This window comes from Cibotium barometz, chromosome 11, assembly GCF_041138505.1.
Source record: "Cibotium barometz isolate CiBa-2024 chromosome 11, ASM4113850v1, whole genome shotgun sequence".
Taxonomy (NCBI): domain Eukaryota; kingdom Viridiplantae; phylum Streptophyta; class Polypodiopsida; order Cyatheales; family Cibotiaceae; genus Cibotium; species Cibotium barometz.
The window spans coordinates 18965086-18981507 of record NC_141056.1 but is presented as its reverse complement, the minus strand read 5'-3'; the positions used below and the strand labels follow the sequence as shown (position 1 = coordinate 18981507).

Here is a 16422-nt window from a genome sequence, read left to right as displayed (position 1 = left end):
TGAGGGCATGGGAGAAAATTTTGATATACTTGTCTGTAAGCGGTATAGCTCAAAGATGTTTGATTCGGGATATTCCCCATTTACAATACACACCACCTTTGCAGAGTATTGACACTACTTGGGAAATTATTGCTAGTATCAAGGGTGTGTTATATCTGGAAGACCAGGCCTTTGAGGGTATTCATGTATATGACACCCAATGTGTTTGCCGTGTATGGAGCGGCATCATTCACTCTCTTTTGAAGGTGGTTCCACATGCAAGGATCTTCTAAAGCTATGTAAACAAAACTCAGCAGGTCTACGAGAGAGTGATGGTATTTTCTTATCCTCCACTCCTAGGGGGCTTTAATTGTAACATAGTGCCTTGGATTGGTTGGGATTCCCTACCTTTCTCCCTTGGTATGTTTTTGTTTTACTTAATAGAAGTGTCCATGGGACACGTAGGGTTGATTTGGTTAGGCAGTCTCTAGTTGTTTGTGGCAATGATACAACACAGCCCTGGAGCAGGAAAGCTCCATATTGCTATGGCAAAAGCAGCATTTATTGGGAGGTTCCTCACCTCTTTGTGACCATTGCATTGACCAGATTAACATAAGCTTCAAGTTTAGACAAATGTGTAGCTTCCTGTTTTCCTCAAGCAGTATGCAGAGGCAATCAGTGTACTCTACATCTTGCAACTATAGGGGATTATTGGTAAATGGATGGACTAAGCATGTTAACTCTCTAAATAGCCACTACAGACCATATTCTCGGTCCTCGAATTCCTCCGCCATAGTGTGGTAGCTGTGAACTGTGTGAATGTGTCCACAGGTCAAATGCTGAGAATCATATCCTTGACTGTCTTAAGTGAATGTGCTTGAAGGTGAGGCCTCCAAACAATAGATCACCTTGTGGCAGATGACTACCAATCGAGCCCATACCATACATGACCACCAAGGGTAACTTGACATTTTACACAATGGACTAAACTCCACATACGCAAAGTCTCCATTCCGCCCACCACCTGGTAGAAAGTCAACTTTTTTAATCTAAATTAAACATTAGAATCTCATTCCTTTTGTTTTTCTACTATATGATACTATCAAAATTTTCCAATTTATCATTCAACCTATTCTTTTGGTATGCACTTTAGGGAGATGAAGGAAATGAGCTCATTCTTTCTTTCTTTTTTGCAAGAAGGAGACTTCTATTCCTTACAAAATCACGGCTGGAAGATGGAATAAAACAAAACCTCATCCCAAAATGTAGGGTGATCTCAACCAATATGGCAAAAAGGTGCCGAGAGAGTTTTGTGGGGGTCGTTGAGAAAAAGATCCACTCCCTCATGAAAACAGTGTGCTTTGCATGCACAGATCTGGATGGTCCCTCTATACGAGCCCATATGTCCATAAGAGTGTGAATAATATATCCCCATATAGTACAAAACTCTATGTCCCGCCACAACATTCTGACTTTGAAAATGACAAGTGCATGGAGCAGACAATTCCGTGGGTAGAGTTTAACAACAACATGTGCATGTTTGAGCAGACAACTTGCAGAGATTCGGAACTCAAGCTGTGATGTTGACAGGCAAATCACAGATATATGCTCGCCTTACAATCCTTTCAAATAGAATGGAACTGGATGAGATTAAAAAGCCTACAAGTAGATATGGAAAGAATTTTCATCAAACACGCTGCTTTTAGTCAACACATGGGGAGTGCCCTTCTGGGACACTCCAATGAATAGTTGCGTTGAGTGCACTTGCATTCATCTTAAAAATATCAAATATATGTCTGCTGCAGAGTAATTAGCCCAGGCCTACAAATCCATCCTAGATTTTGCAACCTCACCGTATAAAACATCTATTCCCCACTCATACCTTCTTAAGGCTTTGCCAAGGGTGCCAAGATCGATTAAAAAAAGAAAACTGTACACAGCATACTGTTGCCAACCATAGTGTTCCGTATAACAGGAAAGCCCAACTGCATTGGGTCTGCCCATGTGTATATAATAGATACTCTAGAAATTCCAATCCAGAGGTACTAGAGTCCAGCAAACTTGATGTCTTGCCTTTGTTCGTGCTGGCTATGGGGACCAATCATCTTGATGCTTGTTCAGAGCTTTGATTTCCGGCAATTGGTGGCGTAGAGTTGGTGCTGCTCACGGACCCATTCTCTGCTGGTGGGGCGAAACCCCACTTGCCCTCGGATTCAAGCGGTTCTATCACTTGGACAGTGCCATCTGTCAATCCAAGAACGAATTGATTTGGTTCGGATGGATGCGCAGCAATGACCGACGGATACACCGCCGAACTGTCAAGTAACACCTTCACAAACTTAGTATATTATATTTTGAACCTCAAGTTCCTAAAACAAAGGCATATACGGGACACCATATTTTGAAGAAAGACCAAGCTTACCTAGTGGCCCCGGATGGCAAATAAACAGAGGAAGCTAACCGGCACCTCGGCCGCAGACTCTCTGCCTCAAAAACCCCCACGGACCCATCGATGAAACTAGCAAAAACCAGTTGGCTGTCGCAAGAGTATGTGGCATGTGATATCGGTGATGGCATCGAATCACGAGGAGTCCACTGCACATTGGTATCAGCGTCTTAATTGTTGCAGGTGCAGGGTTGCAGCCTTTGAAAGAGACAAGTATAACACACAGGTTGGATGCACAACCAATTCCTGCCCAACAGCAGTTTTGCCTGCTGTCTGGAATGAGATCCATGCCCGTGCTGTCACGTGGGGGGGGGAAGGTTGCCTCACCCATAAAGCTTCATTAAAACAAGCAGAGAAAATATATACCCACCTGTCTAGTCAGCTCCAGTTTTGCAGCATCATAAATTGCTAGTTGACTCTCGTGAGTAACTAACAGCCGGATCTGATCCTGATGGAACTGTACTCGTGTATCACCTACAGCTGTTGGAGGCCGACCGGCCGGCACCTGCATTAACTTGTTCTTGCGCTTCTCCCAACCATCTGTGCTCCAAACACATAGCTGCAAAACACAAAATTTTGGATGTAGCTCTTGGGTTAAAACCATCCATAAAAACTCTGGTGGAAGAATCAGTACCTGTGCATCAGCTCCAGAAGAAACTAAAACGTTCAGAGAGTTGGAGAAGGCCAGCCCTGTAATTCTTTTCTGATGTCCTTTTAATGTACTCTTGACCTACATGTTTTCAGGCCAACATAGCACTTAGATCATAAGACCATGCCAAGGTTTGAATGATAAGAACCTCACCACGAAAGAGATTAATGGGTCACCTCATCAACGCGGACATTGTAAATCTGAATAGAAGAATCCTCCATACCCACAGCAATAATGTTATTATCCTGTGGATGGAATGCAAGAAAAGTTGCCGCTGGAGGTGGCTGCATATACGTTGTCATCACCTGCAAGAGATTAATGACAGCAGTCAAGTTCTCCTTCGGTTCCTTGTCATCACCCATTATGGCTATTATTGCACCAATAGCTTCTACATTCCATTGCATTTATTTGAGACTTAAATTAGACTGAGAATCACAATAAGTTAAACAAGTACATATACCTGCATTACACAATCAAAATGCTGACCCTACGTGCAAAACTGGACGTTAGGAACGCTGTTGTTACATTTGTTGATTCACGCACATTCTTTTATGGCTATGCCAATGATGTCGGATTTGAAACAAATGACGATATCTTGCGTTTACTACTAGACCAGCTCCTCCTGAGTACGGAGGGGGAGACGCAATCCTTGAAGCCCCGTGTCCTGAGCTGAAAGGAAACTGCTCATGGCCTCGGCAACGAATAGGAAGAGGTAAGGTGCCAGCGAACAACCCTGCCAGACCGAGCGAGGAAGGGGGAATCTGTCACCTCGGGCTCCCTGAATGAGAACCTAACTGTGAGAGACTGAGCAAAGTCCTTAAACACCACGGATCCACTCCACTGGGAACCCCATCTGGTGCATCGTGTCCTCTGGAAAAGCTCCAATCAATCCTATCATAAGCTTTCTCAAAGTCTAGGACGAGCATTATGAGGTCTTGCTGCCGCATCCTGGCCGAAGCTGTTGCTTCCCAAAAGGTGAAGATGTCCAAAATGCTCCGATCCTGAACAAAACCTGTCTCAGTGTCAGGGATAAAGTCAAGGAGAAAAGGCTGAAGTCTCTGTCCTTGGCCAAGATCTTGTAGGTGGTCCTAAGAAGGATGATGGGTCTCCACCGCCGGATCAACAATCTGTCACCACCCTCCTTAGGAAACAAGTGTATCACACCCTCTGAAAGCCTCTTTGGCATGGCACCTGTGATCATAATCTCATTGAAGGCTGCTCGAAGGCCGCCCTCCATGAGATCCTAGTGGTGAAGAAAGAAGGAAACTAGAAGCCCATCTGCCCCCGGCATTTTCCCCTTAGGAGAGCCGTCAATGCCTCCGCCGACTCCTCTGCTGTGAAGGGAGTCAATAAGAAGGACCGAAGAGCAAGGGTAAACCACCTCTCTCATGTGCCGCCAGACCCTCTCACGCGCGTCCATCACCCAGCCCGTGAGGAGGGATCGGAAAAAATCAATGCCGATGGCCCTCACATGGGGGGGGGGGGTGTTTTCAGAAACAATAGCTCCATCCTGGCCACGCAACCTTCGAATACCATCTCTCCACCTAAGGGGACCTGCAATCTCAAAGAAGTCCCCCATGACTCTTATCTCTGGCTTGGGTCCAAAAGGAAGCTTTGGCATGGTACATGTACTCCACCCTCCTCTCCCCGATGGATCTGATCTCTGTACGGGCGGCAACAAGTTGACTCTCAGTCCAAGGGCTATTGGGGGACCTCTCCTAAAGCCGCTGGAGAGAAGCAAGACCCCTCATGTTCCTCTCCTGCTCACAAAATCCCTCCAATCTTCTCTATGCTGCCTCCTACAAAAATCTGATGATCTCACCAAGGCCCACATCCAAGGTGCACCCGGCAGAGCCTGAGATAAAATCCAGTCCCGCCCATATCTGCTCTATCCTGCTGCTACTGAGATCTCAAGGTCTTGTATGAGGCTGTCCGGAATCCTAGTGCTTGCATGCATGTCCTGCCTCCAAGAGTCCTCTAAGGACAGAATAACCCGAGGGAGTGCCCGCCAAGATGCCGATCATGCCCCCACGACCGCAAGCCCACTCATCCACATAGAACCTGTCAAGTCAAGAGAGGTTGGGGCCAGTGCTCCTATCGGACTGTGAGAAGCACGGGCTCCCAGGGCTACGCCCAAACTCTGGTAGATGCAAAGGGTCCTGTCCTCTAAGTGTCAAGATCAACTCCCATGCAGAGTACTCTGCACCTGAGACTGTATAGCCGTGCCTCCTCTAAGTCTGTCCTCTGCTGACTCGATCATGTTAAAGTCTCCACCCACCAAAAGTCAACCTGAGGAAGGGCCTAACGGACTATGCTCCAAAAGATGGCTCTACCTGCAACGGCGTTCGGGGCATAAACATTGAGGAAGCCCATGCAGTCCTCTCCAATGATAATGGTAACCCACTGCGCTCACCCAGAGACTATGACACCTAAGCCTGTCTCACTGCTGGCAAGAGCTCCTCGCTCACAAAAATACAAACTCCTCCCTGTATCCCCAAGGGACCGAAAGAGGGAGACCAAAAAATGTGGCTTCTGCATGGCAAAATCTTCCCGCAGCGACGGGTACGCCCCTTGGAAAGATGGTGCTCCTGGAGGAAAAGAATGTCGATGGGTCCCCCAACTGTAGCTCTGTGAAGCCCTCCTCTGAGCACGCCTCGCCTCTAAAAGCACTGAGCCCCCCCAAACCCTGAATGTTGCATGAGGCTATCTGCATATCAATCTTTGTGAAAGGCGGAACTATCGAAATTGCCCTCCACTCAGAGAGTCTTGGGCGTGGGTTTTGATGGGGAATAATCGCAATCAGACCTCTGTCACCATTTTGGGCATCTCCAGAATTCATGTGTGTGCAAGGGCTTTAGATGCCCAAAAGATCAAGAATGTACAAGCTTTGGGAATGGGGGATTATCCAGTACAGAGGACCAAGTGTTCGTAGCATGGTCCTGGCACTCAAGATGGTTTCTTGGACACAGAAATGGGTTTTGGAGCTCAAGTGTCAAGTGGAAAGTATGTATGGCGAACTCTTGAGGATTTGGGAGAGATCAAGCAATGAAACAGGTTTCTACATGGTGCTTACATGTATTTCTCATGTGATGGCCGAGCCATGCATGTGACTTGGGGGGCAGTTGCTTGGCTCTCCCAGTCCGGTCCGTAGCTTTTTTATGAGGACAGTGGTACAAATTCTGCTATTTTAATTCGTAGAGGTATTGCCCAGCATTGTTTATTGCTGGATGTTCCTCACTCTGATTATACACCCCCCAGACAGAGAATTGACACCAGTTAGGAGATTGTTGCCAGTATTACAACATGGCAGATCTGGAGAGCTAGATGCACGGAGGCTATTGAGGGTGTCCAGATTTTTGGGTCTCAGTGCATTAGTACTATATGGGGTGATATCATCCATACTCTTATGGCTACTTCAGCTCGCATTCAAGGGTCCTCTCGTTCTGCGCAAGTGAAGCGCGTGATATTTATGCGGGAGTGGGACCATGGCATCTTCTTTTCCTCTAGTACCACAGGTCTTACATGGCATCATGATGCTCCTAAGTGGTTGAAATCACCTTACATATTGGGGTGATTATATTCTTTTCCGGCTTATAGCTGTGATTGTTGTATTTTTTTTTTCATACTTAATAGAAGTCCCTTTTTTTCAAAAAAAAAAAGAAGAGATCATCTCCTAAATTTTAGGGAAAGTTACTATTTTTGGCCCAACTCCGATGGAAATTCTGTTCACATCATTACGTTTGGAATTGAGCAAATACCAAGAGTTGCCAAAGTACCTATGACAAATGGGCTACCAGTTGGGATATTTTTTGAGCTGAAGATTGTAGAATTTTTGGCCTTTGGATTTGGGACATGTGGCAGACAAGAGGATAAAAGTGAGACAAGTGTCCTCACACTTGTCAATTCAGCTCTACACATGGCATTGTAGCATTTTCTGTTGAAAAAATGGGGGAGAGACAAAGCTAAAAACTGAAACTGAAATGAGAGCAAGACACAAAGCTTAAACATACCTTGAGATGAGTGTAGACAAGACACAAGATTGATTAATTCATTGATGTGACACCTACAATATATAGGTGAGAAGTACAAGATAGAGAATGAGTGCATATGGGATAAATCCCTGAGTGCCACGTGGCATACTGAGATGACCAAGACTAAAAGTACTCCTAGTGAGCACTTATTTCCAACACCCTCCTTAAGTGGACACTAGGAGGAAGACAAAAGGACAAGACTATGACATGACAAAAGATAAGACCAAGACAGAGAGACTAGACAAGGGTTGAGAGACAAGCTAGAAGACAAGATGGACAAGACTAGAAGACAGACATAAAGACCTATAGACTGAGAGACAAGACAGAAGACATGACAGACAAAAGATCCTGAGACACCCCTCCTCAAGTGATATCCTCATATGGGTCCACAAGGGTAGGGACAAGAGTGGATCATAGACAGACAGAGAGAGAGATAATCAGCCAGTAGAGTGGTCCCACAGAGAGAGAGACTTTCAGATAGATATGAGAGAGACTGACAAAATAGAAGATAAATGGGGACATAGACAGAAAATGCCAAGAGAATGTGGGTAGCTAATCCACAAAAGATAGGCATATAGACTGATAGACAGAGTGTCAGAGACATGACTGTAAGATCACACTGATAGACACATAGACATAGAGACTGACTGATTGTAGATAGACAGAGAGATGGACCTAGATAGATAATCCCTCCTCAAGGTCAATCCTCCTGCTAGAGTGGGTAATGCAGGGGTGCCTCTTGGATAGGGACTAAGATAAGTCCATGTAGACAAATATGAGAGAGATGGGAAGGTCTTACCATATTTGGCAGTGTCTAATCCCGTTCATGAGAGACAGATAGATGAAGGGAAGGTCTTACCACTTGCTGAAATGCAAGGGCAGTGTCTAATCCCGTACAAGATAGAGAAGTAAATGAAATTCAGTATTGAGATTTTTTTATTTATTTTTTTTTAATTTTTTTTTAAGAGATAGAGAGTAGACTGAAAATAGAACACAGCATACACATGTTTCTGCTTTAAATTTGCTGCTGCAGGTCTGGCTGGTCCAACGGACAGCTAACCCACATGTGAAGATGAAGAGGAAATGGGAAATAACAAAGGGGAAAATGCCTTTTGCACAGATGTTGCAAATCAGGTCGAAAATCAGCATTGAAGTTTACCTTCACAAAAGGAGGTGTCGAGCTGATGTCGAGAAGACCAGAGATCCAGAAATGACGAGTTGTTGCATGAGTTGAATATCCAGGAGGTCCACGACTTGAGAAGACATGTTGATGAAGAAGAGAGTGCGGGGGTAGCTGCTGTATGTGCAGTGCTAGAGGACAGGCCGGTAAGCTCAAGTAGAGAGGCGGCAGCACCATGATGAACCCCGGCAGTTGTTGGCGCAGATCTGAAGTTGCACGCTGGAGCAGAATCAACATGCCGAGCAGAAACAGGAGAAGATGGCGCAGCTGACTGATGTGACGGGCTGCAACAGCAGCAGGTCGAATACAAAGAGCAGGGCCAGCTAAGCGGCGGCCAACAGCAGAGGCAGGGCAGCCAACAGCAAAGGCGGCGGCCAACAGCAGAGGCAGGGCGGCCTGTTCTGAACCAAGCGACTGCAGGCTGTCGCTTACAGGAAACAGGGCGAATGGCAACGGCTGAGTTAGTATGGGTAGAGCTTGAGCTGCCGTGGACTGTGGAGAGCAAGAGCAGCAAGTAGATAGTCGATGAGCTGAGGCTATGATGGGTTGAAGGGAGCCAGGATAAACCTGCTCTGATACCATGTTGAAAAAATGGGGGAGAGACAAAGCTAAAAACTGAAACTGAAATGAGAGCAAGACACAAAGCTTAAACATACCTTGAGATGAGTGTAGACAAGACACAAGATTGATTAATTCATTGATGTGACACCTACAATATATAGGTGAGAAGTACAAGATAGAGAATGAGTGCATAGGGATAAATCCCTGAGTGCCACGTGGCATACTGAGATGACCAAGACTAAAAGTACTCCTAGTGAGCACTTATTTCCAACATTTTCTTGCTTATTTTGAACATGAGAGAGTTATCTCTTGGGCGAGTTTGAGCTTCAAGCAAGTTTTTGGTGGAGAAGATGATTTTCACTACTCTACACCATCTTGCACACCCCGGATGGCTGTTTTTCAGCAAAACAGTCCTAAAGCTTGCGGAAATTTTTGGTTTTATGCGATATACAAGCTGTTATACTAGTTTATGTGCTCATGGATGAGCCACATGGGCTGGTTTACAGGTTTTGGTGCTCATGGATGCGAGATACAGGTTGTTATACAGGTTCATGGGCTGGTTTAAAGTTTTATGAGTTTATGGATGAGCCACATGGGCTGGTTTACAAGTTTATGTGCTCGTGGAAGAGCCATATGGGCTGTCATACAAAATTATGCGCGTATGGAAGAGCCATGTGGGCTGTTATACATATTTGTGCGCCTATGGAAGGACATGTTGGATAGCCATATTGATTATGATTGTATATGGATAATCCGGCATCTCCCATGGAGAGAGTAAGGCCCTCAAATTTCTCCTTGGATAATGAAATACTCCAAGGGGGGGGTGGTGTCGGCCCATTCCGGCCTCTATGTGGTATCACTTGTGCAACTTTTATTTTCAGTTTTGTGGATTTTTTAATGGCTGTAATTAAATGCCGAAATGTTTAATTGTTCTCATGGTCAAAGCGATGCACACCCACTCCCGCGCTTCCCGGGCGTGTTTCATTGGTATCAGAGCATATGCTTTCTTGGAAGCGGAGGCTTCTATCAATAAGGAAGAGAAAACCACACTTACCATCATTGTTGTTAAGCATGGCCAGCCGCTTCATAGCCTATGAAGCAAGAGCATGAGCAGTAGACAGCTTGTTGATCTAAGGATTTATGAATTCACAAAATTTCATCTTGCAAGTATGGAGTTGGCTTTAAGCGCAGATGTTTAGCACTCTTTCCGTATGGATATTGTGGATTATATTATCAAGCTTACATGCAAGCTATATGTAGATATATCTCGGGATATCTGAAGGATACGGTGAGGAGATATTCCTTTTGGCTTCATGACCAACCTCGCAAAGAAAAGCTAAGTATACTTTGAGTTTGCAAAGTTGGTGCTTTTGCTATTTACTATGAAGTGTTTTTGATGTTCACTAACCCTTGTATAGCCATGCAAGGAGAAAGGTGTTATTGTTTGCCTTGAGATGGTTTCAGGGAAACATTGTTTATGGCTCCCTTTATTTGGGATGCATTGGACTTATGAAACTCATGGTTATCTCATGGATCAAGGATTTCTATTGGCGGCCGAAATGCATGTAAAACACTTGGTGGCCGAAATGCCTGTAAAACTATGTGTAGCAAAAATGTTTATGGAGCAGCAGGATATCTATGCCTGTGAGTGATTCTTATTTTATGTTACACACTTGAGCCCACCTCTCCTGCAACGTGTGTGGTCAGAGTACAAACACGGAGTGCAAGTGGTAGAGTGGACATGACGTCGGGCTGCCAGGGGACTTATGTCTACGCCAAGGGTCATGTGGATTGACACCTTGTTGGCAAGGGACTATGTCTATGCCAAGTGTCAGTGGACTGGAATCTGGTATGTTGGGGACTTTACGTCTGTACTCAGATCCAGTGGACATTCTACATCCACGTGCACAGTCAAATGGACTTCTATTTCTTGGCCTGGACTTTGCATGTGTAAGCATGGAAGCCAGTGGAGAGTAGCATGTGTTTGACGTGACACTCGGGATTGGGGAACGAGTAACTGCTTCTTGGAGTTGGATTCAACTTGCAGTATGGACATAGAGACATGATTATGATATCTGGACTTATGAGACTGTTTTGTTTAGCCCATTTATTTTGGGACATAATTATGGTATCTCGACTTATGAGACTGTTTTGTCACGCCCATTTATCTAGGACACATGGATTCTTTCAGTCATATTGGATTTTTGAGACTGTCTCGTCTCCCCCACTTGCTGGGACGTGATTATATCTTGATATATATTTTGACGCTTTAAAGTTGAGGAAAACTTTTAAGAAGCTGGGGGAATGTCACCATTTTGGGCATCTCCAAAATTCATGTGTGTGCAAGGGCTTTGAATGCCCAAAAGATCAAGAATGTACAAGCTTTGGGAATGGGGGATTATCCAGTACATAGGACCAAGTGTTCGTAGCATGGTCTAGGCACTCAAGACGGTTTCTTGAACACAAAAATGAGTTTTGGAGCTCAAGTGTCAAGTGGAAAGTATGTATGGCGAGCTCTTGAGTATTTGGGAGAGATCAAGCAATGAAATAGGCGGCTGCCATCATTTGCCCATCTTTTTCTGAAGCAGACCTCCAACTCCTCGCATCGACCGTCGCCTCCCCAGAGGCCTCAACCTTGGTTTGCAAGATTGTGGGTAGCTGTTCGGCATGCTAACAGCTTAGAGATTTTCTGCAGGCTAGCCTCACAGGCGAGCTAGGGAAGATCACTAATATTCATCCTCTTGGGCGCCGATACTACCAAGTGGAGTTTGATTCACCTGCAACATTGGATAGAGTCATGCAGCTGACCCCGTCGCACTGCGAATGGCCCAGGCCTTCTTTGTGAGGTGGCAGCTTGGTTTCGACCCAGCACATGACCCCCTAGCAAGTGGGGCATCCCAGTCATAGTTTGCTTTCCTAGTCTCGGGAAGGGGTACCTTCCACTACTCCCACTGATTGGTAGAGTTATCGGGAGAGTGATGGAATCCCCCCCCCCACACCACACCACAAACGCCTTGGTTCTAGCTCCGACGGCCGGGATTTCCTCTCTTCACATCTGCATCACCTCTCCGGAAGTTGTTCCTGATGTCAAATCTCTTCTATGCCTCCGGGGAGATTCTCTTTGGCAAAGAGTGAAGTATTCTGGCCTCCCTGGACAGTGTTTCATTTGCCTTCAAATGGGGCATCTTGCTAGAGCATGTCCCCACCATCAATCCAGGCGAACGCCACCATCGGTCCTTCCCCCTGGTCCCAGTGTAGCTTCTCATCATGGCAAGGGGGGGGCACCCTACCCTCGGGATTCAGAGCACCACGCCGCAGCCCCCAAGGATCCTGGAGTAGGTGAATGGCAAGCCGCCAGTCCAAGGCGGAATCGCTGCCAAACCTCTAGGGCGGAGTGGCTCTGACAGGCGCACCAACCGGTGGGCCCCAAGAGGATACGGTTATGTCAAAGAACCGTTTTGAGCAATTACCACATTAGCCCCTGGACGAGGATGGGCCCCCCTATCACATCACAAGGCCCAGCACCAATCCCCCCTTTCTAGCAACCATTACCTTGTTGTGATCCTCTACCCTATGCCTCGGCACCTCAATCTTCTTTTGGCCCTGTCACTCCCCCAGCAGACCCGACTCCGCAGCCGTCGCCCCCTCACCCCCCTCAGGAAGCCAAAACTGTTGGGTATTTTGGAGTTAGTCTGGAGTCTAGTCAAGTGTTCTTAGTAGTGAGAACACACTAGGTGTGAACACCCTCTTATTTAGGGTCTAAAGATAAGGCTCGGTGCCTATAAAAGCATGTACTGGGGTCCTTCATTCATATATTATGAGTACCATTCAAGTTGTGCAATCTCTCTCTCATACTTGAGCCGAGGAGCGCCTTCGACAGCCCTTGATATGGAACCCTCTGGTTCGGTTACCCAGTGGTCACATGCTAGGTGCCCATCCGCACGTATCATGGGGAGCTCTGAGCATGGGCCCAGAGCAGTCCCTCGGAGGTTGGCTGCCTTTCAGAGTGCTTCCCCTGGAGGCCCAAACAAGGAGCCTCATTGGGATACGAGGCAAGGATAGACTTAGCCTCGCTTACGCCGATCCCGGACCCCCTCCCCCACAGTGGCTGGGAGTGTTCACCAGACATGACATACCATTAGCAAGTCCTTTAGCCTTGTATTGGACCTCCTCTCTCCGATATCCATGATGAACAGGAACTCTTTTCTCTCATCTTCAAACCCGTTTACAACCAATGTAACTCATGATATCAGGCAATACAATTAAGTCCTATTCTGGCCTCACTTGCAGTGCTAGGAGCCCGGATTGTACACATTGTAGCTTGTTAATTTCTGCCAGAAACATCTACCTTTGGAAAGGACTTACTGCAGGATAGCCAATCACCTTATGCCCCACCACTTGCAAACATTGTGGAGTATTCCCAACGAGGTCAAACTCTCCTTTTGGGCGAGTTCAATGCCCCAATCATACATATACGTACATATGTATGATTTCTAGGTGGATGATCCTCTTTGAGATAGACCCAAGTGAGTTGGGGATGCATTGGATCTGGGAAGACATTGGTCACGTCACTGGCTTTGGCGAATAGCTTCTAGAGCTGGGTGCGATGTATGATTGGTCATTATAATGGGATGTACACATTGTAGCTTGTTAATTTCTGCCCGAAACATCTACCTTTGGAAAGGACTTACTGCAGGATGGCCAATCACCTTATGCCCCACCACAGTATTCCCAACGAGGTCAAACTCTCCTTTTGGGCGAGTTCAATGCCCCAATCATACATATACGTACATATGTATGATTTCTAGGTGGATGATCCTCTTTGAGATAGACCCAAGTGAGTTGGGGATGCAGTGGATCTGGGAAGACATTGGTCACCTCACTGGCTATGGCGAATAGCTTCTAGAGCTGGGTGCAATGTATGATCTGGTCATTATAATGGGATGTCTGGCAGACTTGTCTGCTTCCCACACGGAAGTGGTTCAAGCTTCCCACACGGAAGTGGTTCAAGTGCTGTGGAGAAGGCTGACCGGAAGTTCAGGGTGAGGGAAGGGCAGCAGGCAGGCTCCACAGGAGGAGAAGAAGGGGCCGCAAAAGGAGGCCCAGGAATTTTCTTGGGTTTTCTTTATGGGTAGATGCAAGGATGAGAACAGTGCTAACCATGGGACCTTGTATCGTGGTTCTGTCTCTGATTTTTTTTGAACGACCAGCACCCCCCCCCCCCCCCGCGCCCCCAAAAAAAAAATGAAGGAAAGTATAAATAAATAAATAAAAACACATGTGCCACTGTGTTTCCGACCCCTCTAGCCCCTTCACTCTTGCAGGCTGCAGCCAGGCTACCATTCATTTTCCCTGGCTTGCGCCCAGCCCTTGCTTGGCACTTGCTTCTGCTGCCTTTTCCTCCTGCCTGTGTGTTTTTTTCTTGCCACCTGCCTTCGCTTTGCACTTGCTGTTCCCCCTCCTGTTTTACTCCCTAAAACATGGATACAACCAAAGATACTCATGTCAAGGATAAGCCTAGACCAAGATCAATTCTAAAAAAGATGACAGATGGGTTTATTCATATGCCACATGCACTAAGGATCTCCATACGCCAACTCCAGGTGTCATCGCATAGGGGATCCACATCGAGGTAGGGAGAGAGGTGTCATCTACATCAGAGAATTGAGAGCTGCAAACACGTACAGTATGCGATATGCGTGAGGTTGAGACCAAAGGCATGCCATCATTTCATGCCCAACGTACGATGACAGTGGAGGCTGCTATCACTATGAATTCAGAAAGGGATTTGGCTATCTTTGTCATGTAATAGAGTACAAGGACCAAAAGTGTGTGGCACTCTTTCTGCACGTGACAGAGAAACACAAAGACCAACTCATGAAGGGATAAAGGAGGCAAAAGAACAGAGCCTGAATCAAACACTCCTTACATCTTTGGGGATGCCTGATGTATCTCCCACCACAGTCCTCGCACATATTGTATCTACTATCATGATTGATCTCATGGGAGCTTTGACCTCTCAAAGATGTTAAACATAAGCCATTCTTTCTTACTTTGTCTGTCTCAACTTGTATGGGCACTGGGAAAGGCCAAAGAGAGTGGAAAATTGTGGAAAATTGTGGCCTACAAAACATATTCTGGAAAATTGTGGCCTACGAAACCTATTCTGGATACAAAATCAAAAATGTAAAAGTTGGACCAGCTTGGGGACGCCTTTGCAGGCGGTGGTCATTATTGTGAGCATTCAATTATTCATAAGCAAAAAAAGCAGTAGAAGTTGGCAAGCCAAACCCATCGGTGGAACTAAAAACAAAATCGGTATTAGATACAGTGATAGAATCAGTACACGTTCGAGTACAAAAATGAACTTGCAGACCCCAACCTTCCAGTTGTTGCTGTCACACCATTAACAGTAGATGAAGGTCCATGATTTAGTGGCATTTGAGGCAAGCGTAGCTCTGGATTCCCAGGAGGGTTTTTGTCCCGACTCCCGCCTCATCTTAGGACAGGTAAGGAATGTCAAGTTTATGTAAGCATGCTAAGGCTACAGGGTAGACTAGGATGACATACAAAGCCCCAATTTCGGAGCTGTGATAATAGGGAGAAAAGATGGCCAATGAGCGTGAGCTGGAAAGCGCTTAGGTTGAGAAGGAAACTTTCAATAGGGAGGTCCAGGAACAGCAGCAGTGTGAAGACCGGTATGCTGATAGTTGACTGTCTCCAAAAAAGACCCAGCTCCTCCATTTTGGGCAACCCAATCAGGGTGACCAGCATAATAGGGCCTTACTGAAGGCACTGGCTGGACGATTTCACACCTTCCAACAGTAGGCTCGCTTCTCCAAGCCACCCCCGAGCATGGGGGAGAGAGACGCATGCACCACCATCATGAGGCCTTCATTCACAAGACCAACTTGTAGTCAGACATCATGCATGTCCCATACCACACCTGGTACTAGCCTACAAAGCTCGGAAATCCTAGACCCACCGCCAGGCTAGTCTAGATCCAGACCCACAGAAGGTATGCCAATGTCAGGGATATAACAATGGTAATGGTGATGGTGTCGGAGGAGAGTCACTAATACCAAGCACAAGAAGATAACACCAACTGTTGCTAATGGCTAGCATTGAGAAAAAACTTAACCCAATGAAGATATGAACTCATGGTGGATAATGTACAAACATAATATAGCTGGAACCCATTCTTGATTATGTGTTCTCCCAATCATTTCCTCAATTCTCCTCTAGAATCTCTCAATCATGCCATGTGCTTGTGGCCTCATCTTGACTTCGTTATGGTTGACAATTGAATTGTCGCCAACCACTAAATAGCACTATGTGACAACATTTAAGTTTGCTTTCTCAACACTCCCCCTAAAAACTCAAAAAACATAATATATGACCTTGGAGTCATTTTTCAACAGGAAACACTTCTTCCCATCAAAACTGCATCATTGTCTCATGCATAACAAAACTGCTACACATCCAAGTCTAGATGCCACTAGACTCATCCTCTCACTCATATGACTAATGTGTAGGGATAACCTTACTGCTCTTTATAGAGCTACATATTCTAGTC

The 16422-nt window shown here is 46.0% G+C and overlaps 1 protein-coding gene across 2 annotated transcripts in view; it reads right to left on the bottom strand.

Annotated features, from left to right (window-relative positions):
• Window positions 1-1649: 1649 nt before the first annotated feature.
• LOC147633866 (protein TPR3-like) overlaps window positions 1650-16422 on the bottom strand; it is a 79666-nt gene continuing 64893 nt past the window's right edge. For both annotated transcript variants that reach the window (XM_086804908.1, XM_086804909.1), the window contains exons 22-26: window positions 3251-3379; window positions 3060-3155; window positions 2796-2984; window positions 2402-2574; window positions 1650-2294 (exon numbers count right to left, since the gene is read on the bottom strand). In XM_086804908.1, the coding sequence (XP_086661034.1) occupies window positions 2081-2294; window positions 2402-2574; window positions 2796-2984; window positions 3060-3155; window positions 3251-3379 (801 nt within the window). In that variant the 3' untranslated portion in view covers window positions 1650-2080. The remainder of the gene's footprint in view (window positions 2295-2401; window positions 2575-2795; window positions 2985-3059; window positions 3156-3250; window positions 3380-16422) is intronic.